General features: G+C 39.7%; 2 protein-coding genes across 3 annotated transcripts in view; one reads left to right on the plus strand and one right to left on the minus strand.

The window, feature by feature from the left end:
• The window catches only part of LOC146205108 (D-aspartate oxidase-like), a 33,429-nt gene extending 19,472 nt beyond the window's left edge, over positions 1 to 13,957 (plus strand). For both annotated transcript variants that reach the window (XM_084589797.1, XM_084589798.1), the window contains exons 8-10: positions 10,281 to 10,398; positions 11,528 to 11,626; positions 12,543 to 13,957. In XM_084589797.1, coding sequence (XP_084445923.1) covers positions 10,281 to 10,398; positions 11,528 to 11,626; positions 12,543 to 12,668 — 343 coding nt within the window. In that variant the 3' untranslated portion in view covers positions 12,669 to 13,957. The remainder of the gene's footprint in view (positions 1 to 10,280; positions 10,399 to 11,527; positions 11,627 to 12,542) is intronic.
• Positions 1 to 14,651, minus strand: part of LOC146205109 (uncharacterized) — a 35,019-nt gene that overhangs the window by 2,695 nt on the left and 17,673 nt on the right. The gene's annotated exons all lie outside the window — the stretch shown is intronic.

A 14,651-nucleotide genomic window follows, 5' to 3' on the forward strand; every position in this document is an offset into this window, starting at 1 on the left:
TGTGTAGGTTCATGCATTGCCCCCGTGTTGCATAAAATCATTTTATCGCACATAAATCGCTCTGTATACGATCATTTTAACAGTGACAAAGTCCTTAAAATTCTTCATTATATGGAGAACTTTCTAATTGTTTTCAACAAGCTTTGCTTCATTTCAAATGAGCAAACACTTAATAGACCGATCCCACCGGCCAGTTTCACGATGCCGCCGCTGCCGCAGTGCATGCTGGTAGATGTAGTCATTCGGCTGCTCCACCTGCCTGGAGTGCCCGCGCGGCGCGTTTCCGAATGGTTTTTAGCTCGTGTGTATGCCCGAGTGTATTGGGAAAATTCACCTGTTACGTTCCCCGATGCCATAACAATAGCATAGCACAATGGAAAAGCGACTGGTTTTAGGTGTAGCCTATTCAGCTGGTTCGGACGAAAAGCTTTCGGCGCCGTCGTCGTCGTAATAGTAGTAGTAGTAGTCAATGGCGCGCGTCGAAAATATTCGGGAGCTGCGCAAAAAACTGAATCATGGTGATTTTTCATTATAGTGTTTGATCATTGATTGATGTGTAATAGGCGATGACGAGTTAATAAAATCATTTTGGTTAATTGGGGATAGAAAAAATTGAAAAAATGGGGTTCAAAGGTGTCAACATGCTCAGGATGAAAAGCCAATGCTTGCTGATGCAATCTAAAAATTTGAAAAGTATAAATGATCAATTAGTTCACTGAAATAAAAGAAAAAATGAAAATATGAAAAGGTGCTTTGTAGGTGCAAAAATGCCCGGAATAAAAAGCCAGTGCTTAATGACGATAATTAAGAAAATTTGGAGCATGTAATTGATCAATTAATAAACTTATTATTGTGACAATTAGTTAATTGAAATAAAAGAAAAAATTAAAAATAAGGAAAAGGGTCTTCGTAGGTGCAAAAATGCTAGGAATAAAAAAAGGAAATGCTCAATGGTGCTAATTAAGAAAATTTGGAGCATAAAATTGATCAATTAATTTTATTATTATGATGGCACTTAATTTTTTATCGACGTAATGTGCTCCACAGCACACTTTGCAACAATTTACCCAGGACTCTCTGGTCTAAGGTAAGGTAAACTCGCAAATCCTCAGGATCAGTGGTATTTCTGAAACTTCACTGTTTTCAGGCGAACACAAATAAAACACATCACCTAATCTACTAGAAGTCAGTTGATATCACTGTTGCCGAGGTCTGTTATGAAATATCGGCTTTGTGCCAAATCCAGATGACAATTAAGACACGAAGGAGTGATGCCACAATTAAAAATTTTCTCCACCCTCCATTGCATCCCTACGGCATCCGGAATTAAGCTAAAATAACACAACACACACTGAAAACGCGCGTGCTAAAATAAAACCTCCAAACAATCGTTCTGCATCAAAGTATTCATACATGGCTCAAATATAGGACATCACCGTGTAATCACTCGGTAACAACAGAAACAAAATTAAGGGATCACTTCAGCTTCACCGCTGGTTATGACTCGATAGCGCGCGTTTCACCTCACGGTTGTTTCTCGCTTTCTATTTTTTTCTTTTATTTGTATTTTTATTTCTTTTTATACATAATGCTCGGCATCAGAAAACATGTTTTCCATTCTGAGCGGTTTGATATTTTGAAGGCATTTTTCAATTTTTTCAATTATTGGAAACAATTGATAACACACACTGAATTTTCTTCCCTAGCCTCTTGATGCATTGACTTTTCATTCGCAGCATTTTGAGACCTTTGATTCTTCTTTTCTCTTTCTTCAATTCATTTAATTCATTTACTTCAATTTAATTCAATTACACGTAGGGACTTCCCTTAATTAGCATAATCAATCATAGGCTTTTGATTCTGAGCATTGTGATACCTTTTAGCAATTCTTTTCTATTTTTATTATTTCAATTAATTAATTCATCAATTACATGCTCTAAATTTCTTAAATTAGCATCAACAAGCATTGACTTTTCATTGCGAGCAATCTGAATTCTTTGAAGCCCCGTTTTTGGAACTTTTCATTTTTCCAACTATTTGTTAATTGATCAATTACGCACTAAATTTCCTTTAATAGCAGCATGAAGCATTGGCTTTTCATTCTCAGCATTTTAAAGCCTTCGAAGCCCTTTCTCCAATTTCTCTTTTTTATCAATTCTTTCAAGTAATAATAGATCAATTGCAGGCTCTATATTATCCTAATTAGAATAATCAAGCATTGCCTTTTCATTCTGAGCACAGCACCCTCCCTTATCTCTCAGTAAAGCTTTTCCGTCAGCCAGTCACCATTCGGAGCAATTTCACAGCTCTGAAACCCCTTTCTCCAATTTTTAATTTTTCAATTACTTGAATTAATTTATTAATTACATACTCTGAATTTTCCTAATGAGATTCACAAACCATTGGCTTTTCATTCTGATTATTTTGACACCTGTGAGGCCCCTTTTCAGAAATTCCTTTGTTCGTTTCTCATTTCCATAATCTGTCAGTTAATCCATTAATTACAATTATTTCTTTACTGGTCATCGCCTATCACACATCAATCAGTTATCAATCACTAGAACCACAAATTGCCTTGATATGATATTTTTTACTCAGGCCCGAATGATTTCGAACGTGTGGTGCCGACGGCTTTTCGAACAAACAAAGAGTATATGCCATCGCTTAAAAGAACAAACGGACGGTTAGAACGTTTTCCTTGCGTGTAACAGTCAGCAAAATTTTCTGAAATAATGACTTGTCAAATTTTTCTCAGCAGCAGTCTGAGAAATGTGCGATGAGTTTGTGTGGAGCGGTGATTCCAGGAATGCAGTGGCATGTGCGCGCGCTGACCAGCCGACTACAACTAACATGGCGGCGGAGAACTTCCGGAAAACTGGCGCATGCGCAGATCAGTCGGTGGGATCGGTCTATCGTGTTCTCAGCGATTTGAAACTTCATGGCAAAGGGCTAACTTTTACTCACCAACTTCCAAAAGAAGGCATTCCTCAGTTTTATATTTAGTTTAAAGTTCAAGGAAAGGTATGTTTGCTGGGCGTATTCTACTCGCGCACAAAAAGAACTCTTTCCATACGACTTCCCTTATTCAAAAATAGTAAAGTGAGGCATTGCAATTCTCTGCGTGAATTCAGCACTATGGAGATCGTGTGTCCACGAGATGCAAGTAAGTTTTGATCCTCAATTGGGTAAGCTGTTTTCAGCTGGCTTTCCTGGGTCGGTCGTGGTGTCAATAGAGGAAACACTCTTGAAGAAAATGAAGTCCGTTAAGCGCACAGATGCTGCAAAGCCCCTGGATGGTTAGCAGTGGCCGGAAGTGATCTCATATCAGCACAAGGTCTCCCACAATCTGAAAAAGGTGGCTGATTGGTTTGACATGCTATTGGTTTTGTAGCGAGAGCTACACTACACTAGTCAGCAGCACATTTCACTGTGTGTAAGACTGGCCACTAGTGCACACGCGCAGAAACCGGAGAGGAGCAACAGGTGCGCTGTGCATGACATCAGAGCTCGCGGCCGCATGCCGACTCCACTGCCAACGCAGCAGGAACGCCCAAACAAAGAGAAGAACGTCTTGCCAAGTGGAGATGCCAAGATGCAGAGCACAATAATCATAATAATAATAATAATAATAAATTGGTTCACAGGAAAGGCGCAGTACCTGTCGCACGCTCTGTGGATGCCTGAACTGCGCTGTAATGGAAGAGAGGAAGGTGAAGAGAAAATGGAAAGAAAGAAAAAGGTGGCATAGTGGAGGGCTACAGTGTAAATTAAACTACCTGGGGATCTTTAACGGGCGCTGCCATTGCACAGCACATGGACGTCTCTCCGTTTCGCCTCGATCGGAGTGCAGCCGGCAGCAGAGCGTAAAAAGCAGCGCATAGCAGCAGCTAAGAGAATGATTGTAAGAAGGCAAAGAGAGCAGCGGAGATGCCCGAACAGAGAGAGGAACGGCCTGCCAAACGGTGATGCCAGACTGCCGAGCGTAATAGGTGGGGCCTATGCAAGAGTTCAGTCAACGGGAACCAACAAAAGAGGATCTGAAGGCACGCCGTGTGACTGATCACTCCATTCAAGTTTCTGAAAGAGCATCTGTGTCACAAACCCCCGCCTTTACGGTCAAAAGAGGCGCGGCATTCTTCTTACGGTTACCCGTCGTCCCTCTATGAGGTTTGAGAACACAATTGGCATCTGCGACAGGACAACCCAGCCTTCGACGCCTCAACTAGCAAGAAAGTCGTGAGAATTCCATTTCACCACTGACTGTTGTTCAATATGAACATTATTTTCGCTTTTGTTAACCTTTACCTGACTTAGTAATATTTTTTATGCTGTGTTTTCTATGTGACTTTTGCCCATATTTATTATATCTAGAATACTTGCTTTGTTATCTTTATAGTCTTCTTTTTATCGCAGTGTTTTGTTCGTTGTCGGGTTTTCCTCTTGTCATTTAACTAGTCGTCTTTTATCAATATCTTGTAGTGGCGTTTTTTTTTTATTGTACTCTATTATTATACAATGTAAATTGGACTACTAATTATAAACATTCAATTGTTTGTAAAAGAAGATGACCTTTTTTGAACTTATTCCTCAATGACACACTGACACACATACTTCACGGGTTGACCGGCCTAACTTTTAAATGTGTTCTCAAACCTCATAGAGGGACGACGAGTAACCGCGAAGGGGATCCCGCTCCTCTTTTGACAGTAAAGGCGGGGGTTTGTGACATAATTGGCATCCGCAACAGGACTGGTCAACCAAGTGTCGGTGAGAGAGAGAGGAGTAGGCAAATTTTTTTAGTGTTGTTTCCTAGCACTGCATAACGCTTCACCCCTAAGATGGCTGATGCAGAGTTAGAACGACTTGTTGAGTATGGCCAAAGTTTCGGCTTTGAGGGTCAAGAGCTACTCAAATGGGTAGACCAAGAGCGAGCTCATCGCAGAAAGGAACGCAATGAGGAAAGTGCGCTCTGGGAAGATGCAGTCTTCCAGGCCTCTCCGCGGCCGCTCTGGGAAATCGTCTTTTGTTTAACCGGGCCCGCGATCGACGCATCGTTCTCCTCACCCGTGCGGCCGCCGCTACCGAACAACCCAGCCTTCGACGCCTCAACTAGCAAGAAAGCCGTGAGAATTCCATTTCGCCAGACTGTTGTTCAATCAAACATTATTTTCGCTTTTGTTAACCTTTACCTGACTTAGTAATATTTTTTACGCTGTGTTTTCTATGTGACTTTTGCCCTTACTTTAATATCTAGAATACTTGCTTTGTTATCTTTATAGTCTTCTTTTTATCACAACATTTTGTTCATTGTCTGGTTTTCCTCGTCATTTAACTAGTCTTTTTTCAATACCTTGTCGTGGCGTTTTTTGTTTTGTTTTTTTATTGTACTCTATTATTATGCAGTGTAAATTGGACTACTAATTATATACATTCAATTGTTGGTAAAAGAAAATGACCTTTCTTGAGCTTATTCTTCAATCGCACACTGACACACGTACTTCACGGGTTGACCTGCCCAACTTTTAAATGTGTTCTCAAACCTCATAGTGGGACGACGGGTAACCGTAAAAGGGATGCTGCGCCTCTTTTGACCATAAAGGCGGGGGTTTGTGACAATCTGCTACTTGGACATTTGAAGCAGACCTTGTGGACAATCCGTTTGGACACATGAGTAGTGTGTGCAAGAGACTGTATCACCAAATGTGTTAATGTATCACCAAATGGACTTAACACCAGTGAGTAATGCAATGTATGTGACTTTGCGTTTGGAGACTCTGCCAAAGCAAAATACTGTATAGACAAAATTGAGACCACTGCATGCTACATCACAGATCATCGGGCAGTCTTCATCTCTATCAAGCAGCATGAATAAAAGATGTGTATACCCAACGTCTCATTGCAAAACATAAATGACCACAACAAGCTCAGCCAGGGAAACATACCTCTCGCTACGTATATCCTGGCATAGCTGAGCTAAGCCATTGCCATTTTTTTCTTCAGCTACCAAGAAATTTACTTATCTGAGCCATTGCATTACTTGGAAAAATAAAAAGCAGGGCTGTCAGAAGCATGAAAAGCATTTTGTGCAGTGCGCCATGAATGTCGTTTACATGATTCCCCTGTCTTGTGGCAAAGTGTACATCGGCCAGACAGGGCGTTGCTTGAACGACCGACTCAGGGGGCTTGCAAAATATCTGGATAATAAGGAGCACACGAGCCTTGTTTACCACTACATTGCTCACACCGATTGTGAGCTACACTCCCAAATCATATCAATCCTTGGCAGCAGTTATCAAAAAATTGCTCGTGAAACCTTGGAAACATTCTTTATCAGGAAATGGGACAGAATAGTATTAGTGACACATCTATCATATTGTATAATGCTGGGATGAATTTTCTTTCACGCCTAATCTGATTTTATGCAACTGTTCCAAGTTGCTTGTCAGGTTGTGCCTGCGCAGGCCTGTTCCATATTTATATGCCTCATTTTTCTTCAATAAATCAGTGGTCAGTAGCACCCATGTTCATCTTGTCTTCCTGCTGTCCTGTCGTTTTGCACTCAACAGTATGCCTGTGATGTCAGAACACCAACTAGCAGAATATTTCATTCTTTTAAAGAATATTATTAATGCAGGGCATTTCACACCATCTAGAGCACTCCTCAGCACTTGCCACTACATGGGTTTGCTCTTAGCATTTTTTAATATTTTTTTGGTAATGAAATCAAGAAATTACTTTTTTGATCAATTTATCCTACCCTTAACCTTAATTAGGTACCTTAATTAATCTTGTTTACAAATGGATGCCGAGATATATGCCTGTGTTATTTTCTAGCTGAAGTGTCAGGTGAAATTTGACCATGGTGCAGCAGTCTAGGTAATGCACAACTTATTCACAGAGTGGCAATAACAAAAAATAGCCAGATTACAACATAATCATGGGGATGTTTGCTTTAGCTTTGACACATTTAAAACAGCTGGGGGCATAGGAAGAAAAAGTTTTGTGCTGCCTGGGTACTTTCCGTTTGCATTTTGTACTACATTTGTTTACTTTGAGATCTGCAGAGAAATGGGTGGCTAGTGACCGGAATACAGTGCACTACAGCAGACTACAACTGAAGGAGCAAATGGCTCACACTTATAAATTTGAGGGTAGAACTCATTCACAAATGGCACTGGCTAATATGCTTTGTCAGGTGGCATGCAATAGACTAGCTGCTTTTGTGTTCAAAGCACGCAGAGGCTATGTTATTTACTAATGTGTTCAGAAGAGTGCAGTTCATACAACCTTCACAAAGCTTATTGAAACAGCAAATCCATCAAGATGACAATCTGCTCTCAATTCATTTTTTAAGCATTCTTCACGGAATGAAAAATTAAAATGAGAAATTATGAGGGCCACACACAGCCATATACGAAGAACAAGCACTAGATTATGAGCCACTCAGTAAAAAAACAGACTAAATCTGTCATGCCTCTGAACATTGAATAAGTTGGAAAAAAACAGAAAATAGCAGAATGGTTTGGTATACTAAAGCAACAATTAACTATCCCTCATACTGACTTCAGAAATATACATATCTTTAAAAACTTTTACTTTATACACCATGTTTTGGTGCTAAAAAATTTGAATGTGTAGAACCACCAGGTGCACATTAGCAGTTGAAGTATTCATAGTAGACAGCTGTGTAGTTTCTCCTGCAATGGCGTGTCTATATCATGGTACTATGGTAGCCACATTTTGCCACCGCATAATAAACTCTCCCCCAAATTGATGTCAATCTCTCTTGAAAAAGAAAGTGAGTTTATTATGCAAGTAAATACTGTATCATTCAATACCCCCACTCATAAACACTCGAAGGATCGTAGAAATAATCTAAATTTTGAAGGAGCACTTCATGCTCAAAACTGCATTGTGAAATATATACTGCATTCACTATATGGCCAAAATCCCCACCTTATTTGCGACATGGAGATCACGATATCCACTTGAAACTATGAAACCACTGCTAGGTGCAGCACACACTCAGAAAAGGCTGCACGCTTACTTTGTACATAATTGTATGCATAAGAGTGTCATAGGGTTAGCAACTTGCCTTCCTGCACCTCATTCACTTTCACTTATTTGCTGTTGACTGTGTAAATGAGTAGAGACACCAAATATTTGCTGCATTTTTTGTTAGTGACATACAAGACATTACTATACATGGATCACCACATGGTGTTCACCTATGACTGCTAAATAATCTATATTTGAACTTTTCTCTCTTGCCTGTTTCGTTTTCGGTTTCAACAGCCATGCAATGGCTGTAACATCAAAGTTAAGTATTGGCTCAGTGAGAGATGAAAAGGCCACGATATAATTGCTGCTGCTTCACTTGTGATTCCTGTGCTTGTGACAGGCTGGCTTTTTTAGGGTTGTAGTGAATCAAAACGACGGAGTGATTATATATTGCATTTTTTTTTTTATCCTTCACATGACCTATAAAATTTTCACATCATATTCATCGCTCAAATGTTGAAACTGAAACAGGATCACCAATTATTAGATGTTTTCTCCCATTGTTCTACCTGATTAAGCCCAGTTTGTTAAATTTATTGTGTGTATTTTGGTTCTAATCGTTCCCCTCTATAATGCCTTAATGCCTGAAGAGCATGCTAAATAGAGAAATACAGTAATAAATATATGCAATAATAGATAAATACAACAGATGATGTATGGTTCTTGATGAAAATTGAAAGCCTGCAAAGTTTAAAAAATCCCACATGAAAGCGGGCTTCATGTGCCTGTATGCACCACTATTACAGTGCTTCAATCCGTTTCTTGCTAAAATGCTGCCGGCTTTGCCCTATCTGGGCTGCCCACGACAGAGCTTCGCTTTGCTGTTGGTTGCAAGATAAGCATCAAGGACTGCTGGCAGCGTGCTGAAAAAGCATGCTGGGAAAAGTGCATGGGCTAACGCTGCTGCTGGTGGTCGTCTCTGAGCCAGCAGCAATGATAAGCTCTGTTGTGAGCATCGCAGAAGGTGCAAAAGTGGCAGTATTTGACTCAATCGCATAGTGTGCGAGCGCTGTGATTGCAGCACATTCAGGTGCGCGGAGCACACTGTCACATGGTATTTTTTAAACTTCATGGGCTTTCATTTATGCCAAATAAAAAGGGGTACACTAAGACTATGTCATCGAAAACACTTGGGCCAAACTATTTGCGTGGTGCTCAACAACTTTCCTATTCATACTTGAGCATTTAAAGCGATAAAAGTTAATTACTTAATGTCAACTAATTATTCAGATAGGTAGAACACACTTAATTTTAGTTGGAAAGAATGGTTAACTTTTTATCTTGGTCCATCTTAGCTGGGACACACACACACATGCACATGCACACACATACACACACTCTAATAGCAACCAGGAAATTGTCATAATTTTTCGCCATCAGTGAGCAAAGTAACAGCTACAACTGTGTCATAATTGTTCAGTGCACACTCAGAACGCTGTACCTGTGAGCTTTGTCAGCTCTATGATGCCACATTATGTGATTGAATGTCACGACACATGCATGCAATTGGTGGTGCCTCTGCTTTTGGACACTATGCTATGATGTCAGAGTGACATGATATCATTCCACTTAGTATTGCAGCTGCCACTACATATATGTAAGCAAGAATGCATTTGCTTTACTTTGGTTATTTTTGTTTTGCTTTGAATTATAAGCAATTTTAATTATTAATATTTTCCAAATTGGTGGTCAGTTTTCCCCACTTTGTAGTTTACTTCAAACCACCAACCCCACCTCATAATTGCATGTGCTACCGAGCACACGCCGACCACTGCCAGCCGTGCCCTTGGGAACAGAGGAATGACAAAGGCTGATGCAACAGGCATTTATTGCTGCAAATATAATACTGGCTAGCAAAAAATATGCTTAGGGTTTGACTCACCAGCAAGGTAACAAGTGAGTGTTTGCTTACATTAGGGCAGGGGACATTGCGAAGCTTCACTCCACTGGCTGAGAGTGGAACGAAAACAAGCACCTAACGTGTCGATTTCCCAATGCTATCGATGTAGTTCCCTAGCACTGGAAATAATTGCACCATCGTTGTGCTAGTGCTGCCATGACTAATGTGACAATGCGGAGCAACATATTCAAGGGAATGAAGCAGGCGGGTCCCCACATACTGCATTTAAGGCTTTGTGAGAAAGAGCCTTTTGTAATCAAGCTTTTCAGGAAGCACCTTGCTTCACTTGTGACATGTGTTGTTTCCCTCATACTTTCAGGACAGAATATGTAACACTGGGTGGCACAAAGCAGCTTGGTGACTGGAATATTCAAGTGTCACAACATGATAGGGATTACATATGGAGCACTTGCACGGCTGTACTACCAAGCCTGAAGGTTTGTTTCAGTTGGTGATCTGGCTATGCTCACAGTTTAAAGCAAATTGAGAGTATTGAAAACAAATATTCTATTCTATATTATAAGCTTTGGAAAACCTGAGCCATTTTAGAGCTTTCATGCATGTGATAAGCACATTCCTTATATCACAGATCTTCAAATGAGTTAGTAGAACATATTTGTGCTCTCACATAGTATCAGTGTCAAATAAAATGCAAACAGTGGAGCACATGGTCAAAGCTACAGTTTATACCATCCACTAGTCATCATCAGAGATAGATGCACTCATCAGATTAGTGAGAATATAGCTTATCTTTTTGACATACATTATCTCCCCTTGCCACTGAACCACTGCCAGCAAGCATTCACTGATCACAACCCGATTGGTGTCTTTCACTTTTTACTTTGCAACCAGATGCTGATAACATGGTGATGCTGGAAAAAAAGAACTGCTGCTAACCAGGCAGCTAAGAGGGCTTTCTTCACCCATACTGGCCACAGCCGTAGTCACCAGTAGTACCGTGTGTGGTGTGCCTAGCATGGTGGAGGTGGAAAAAATGCACATGATGCCCCTGTGGAAAAGTGCGAAAATGAATGTCAAAAAGAAAAAAACCAACTACCATAAAATGTGTGAGTGCACCTATTTCTGGTAACAACTGGTAGACAGCATGAACTGAATATTTGACAAGGTGCCCTTCTGTTTGCATTTCATTTGATGACAACAGTATCAAGCAATGTGTACTTTAATAAAATTTTTATTCGTTTGATTTTCAGTTAACTTAGTAGACTGTCTGACAGAATTCACAACAACCTGATTAACTCACTCCAATTTCCTGCAAATTTCAGTTTAGTTTTAATATTTAATTGGGTAGTAGAAATTCTAAAATGCATGATCATAAGAACTCTGGTAAACTGTCTCCAATATACAATTCTGATGGCTCAGTACAGACCGGACAGGCCAAACTAATATTGAACATGCATTTTTCAAGTACCATTTACATTGCTTCTGGTCAAAACATAAAAGCTAGCATGGTTAGATTTTTTTTGGTCACTTATACAAGTGACAATAATTCAAGGTCATATTTCAAAACAGGATTGTCTAATAGTACTGTGTGTCTTCCTTATTAAGGACTGTAAAGTTATTGAAGACTGGGTAGGACTGCGCCCTTTCCGTCAACCAATAAGAATTGAAACCGAAGTTCTTGGATGCGGCGGAAAAAAGTGCAAGGTACCTCTTTATGCACATATTGTTTACTGTGAATTAATATTTTAAAAAAGGTAAAGACATCACCAGATATAAATAAATGCATGGAGTAGGCTATGTTTAAGTTAATTATCTGCAGTAACAAAACATATTGCACTATAACGTAACTATAATGAAGCATATGCCTATAATACCCAAGTCGAAAAGGTTTCCTGAACTCTCTAAAGGCCTTTGTGATGTTAGAAGCACATCTGCCTCTACACTGTACTCACAAGCATGGTAGTTCTGGACTATACTCCGTTTCATAGATCAAGTGCAACACTACCAAAGCTACAGCTCTTGTTTGCGCTCTCCGCATCTGCGATGAAAAATAGTGCCTGCTCTTGACGAGAGAAAATAATAGTTGCTTTATCTGCAAGCTTAACACATTTTACATTTGCCATCAACTTCATAAAAAGCACCTTTTTTAGGGAGAAAGGGTCGGATTCGGCTAATTTGTATGTTTTTTATGTCGTTTTTGTTCGTGCCGCGTTTTCGCTGCCCCGCAACCTTGCCAGCTGTGTCACTAGATGGCGCTGGCTGTGCCCTCCGCGCTGCGCATCTCTTTTTGAGAAAATGGTTCTTTGGTGCGCATTTTTTCTATAAGATCCGCTCTGCAAAGATGTCTAGGCATGCGAAGCATGTTATTGCAAACGTGTATGCTCGGAATAGAGCCTGTTTCCGCAGGAACCACTCTGCTACAGAACGAGTGCATAGTAATACGCCTCCCGTTTTTTTTCTTGCGGACTACTTGTGTAGCTTTTGCTGTGTTGCACCTGATGTATGAAACAGAGTACTATAGTCATGCCTGCTCCTGCCTAAAGCCTGACACTCAGGCTGGCAGTATGTTAAAAAAAAAAAAATGGCTCACCTGACCTTGAACTTTGATTTTTCCTCTAAGGTGGTTCACAACTATGGCCATGGAGCACACGGCATCAATACTTCTTGGGGCACAGCACTTCATGCAACTAGTCTTGTGAATGAAGTACTGCAACAACAAACAGCTGGCATACGAGGGAAGCTGTAGACTAGACGTCTATCTTGTTGCAGGAGGCATTTGAACTTGTAATTTGGCACGAATAAAGTGGCAGAGTAACAGAAAAATAGTTCTAGATGAACGCATGCAGTTCAGTACTGTTCATTGTGAATGTAATTTCTTGAGGAGTGCAATTGTGCAATATTTCTAGTTTTTGCACAGTAAACGTCATTACTGGGGTTACTGCATCAAAGCAAGTAAAAGAGTGCAACTTACTGAAGCATGGAGTACAAACAAAAGCCTCAGTAAATGTAAGCTAACAAAATAAGAGATTCATGAACAAATCGGACAGCAAAGAGCGATCCCCCCCCCTCCCCCCCCATGTTACCATTCTATAAATACTTCAAGAGCCACTACATCCATTTTTCCTTGAACTTTCAGATCAGTCCAGTTTGGTAGCTAGAAAAGGCACGATAACACTTGCCAGTCAGTACTGTTTATTATTTAATTAGATGATAATAATAACCCAGATGTTTAACAACAATTCACATATACAGCTTTCACACAAAATGTTGATTATCAATAGTTTATTGTCATTGTATGTACATGCAAACCTGTGTGAGTCGTATGTGACAACCATAAGTGAGATGAATTATTTACATATGTACATTATACTTACAATGTGATTCCACTGCTAAAACAGAACAGGTAGTTTAATATCGTAAATAATAGCAGCTTTGACTACAAAAGATGCCTAAGTATAACTAAATGCTTATGGCCCATTTTGTTTCCTGGAATTCTTAGAACATTTGTACATATGTACATGTGTACAAGGGCGATAAACAAATGTGCACAACATGGCTGCCTATAGGCTCTGTTGTTTGAATTCCTTGTCACCGAGCTTGTATCTAGGTGGTAACAAAACATGCTAGAGTAGCCCACAGTACGATCATGAATGATTCTAGAGTGTTTTTTTTTTTACCACCTTGGTACAAGCGCACCGACAATAAAATTGAACAGCAGAGCACCTAGGTGCTACGCTGTTTGTATGTGTTTTTATTGTGATAGTAAATGATTGGCTAACATAAAAGTTGTTCAAGAACAGCCACCAAGCACAGTCTAGCTTACCACTCCAACTTTCTATGTAAATTACTTTGTTTTATCTAGGCTGACACATTTTTATAAATAAACATCAATTATTTTGGAGAAAAAGAAATGCCCTCCTCCCTTTTTTTTCTTTCCAAATATGTAACAAATATGTGAAGTTGTGGTAGCACATAGATTGCCATTTGCTTCATAAGAATACATGAAGAATGGACACTGTCATACCAAATAAAGATACTGAAAACTTTTGTATAACATCCTGACTTGATCACATATAGGAAAGTGATGACACTTCTGTAGCAGTACATATATGCATATGTGGCTCAACAGCATAGTAACACAACATTTTAACAATGAATTTTTACTGCTGCAGGGTTTCAGATTTTACAAAAACAAAAAAAAAAAAAACCACTGAAGCAAAACAATACAGTTCAGATGGTCATAGCACATATTCTACAAATGTAAACCATTGATGTCAAGATCTAAAATTGAAAATTAAACTTAGCGAGTTGATTTTAAAGCACTGTGTGGAGCAGTGCATGGCGGGTACACACTGATTACAATATACCGTAAAGCAACATAGTGCAGTAAGTAATGGCTCATCTGCAACCGGTGCCTACACGTGTGTTATTTGTTGTATGAAGTGAAAGACAAATTACTGCAAGGAGCTTTAACTTGGCTTAATTACATAGCAGCACTGCTGTGGACACTTGAAAGTGAGCATGCATGAGCCATGAGATGATTCAAGCACAGTATACCTACAGCCCTTTCATTTTGAATACAATGTAATAGTTCTGCAATTTCAACACTTAAAACAACTTTTTTAGTCAAGTTAAGACCAAATCCTGATTAAATACCATCTCCCTGAAAGTGTACATTGAAATTGCAAAAAGGTGGAGGCATCGCAGAAAAAAAAATTTTCAGTACCTA

Source organism: Amblyomma maculatum, chromosome 1 (genome assembly GCF_055883805.1).
Source record: "Amblyomma maculatum isolate TAMU_Amacu chromosome 1, ASM5588380v1, whole genome shotgun sequence".
NCBI classification, from domain to species: domain Eukaryota; kingdom Metazoa; phylum Arthropoda; class Arachnida; order Ixodida; family Ixodidae; genus Amblyomma; species Amblyomma maculatum.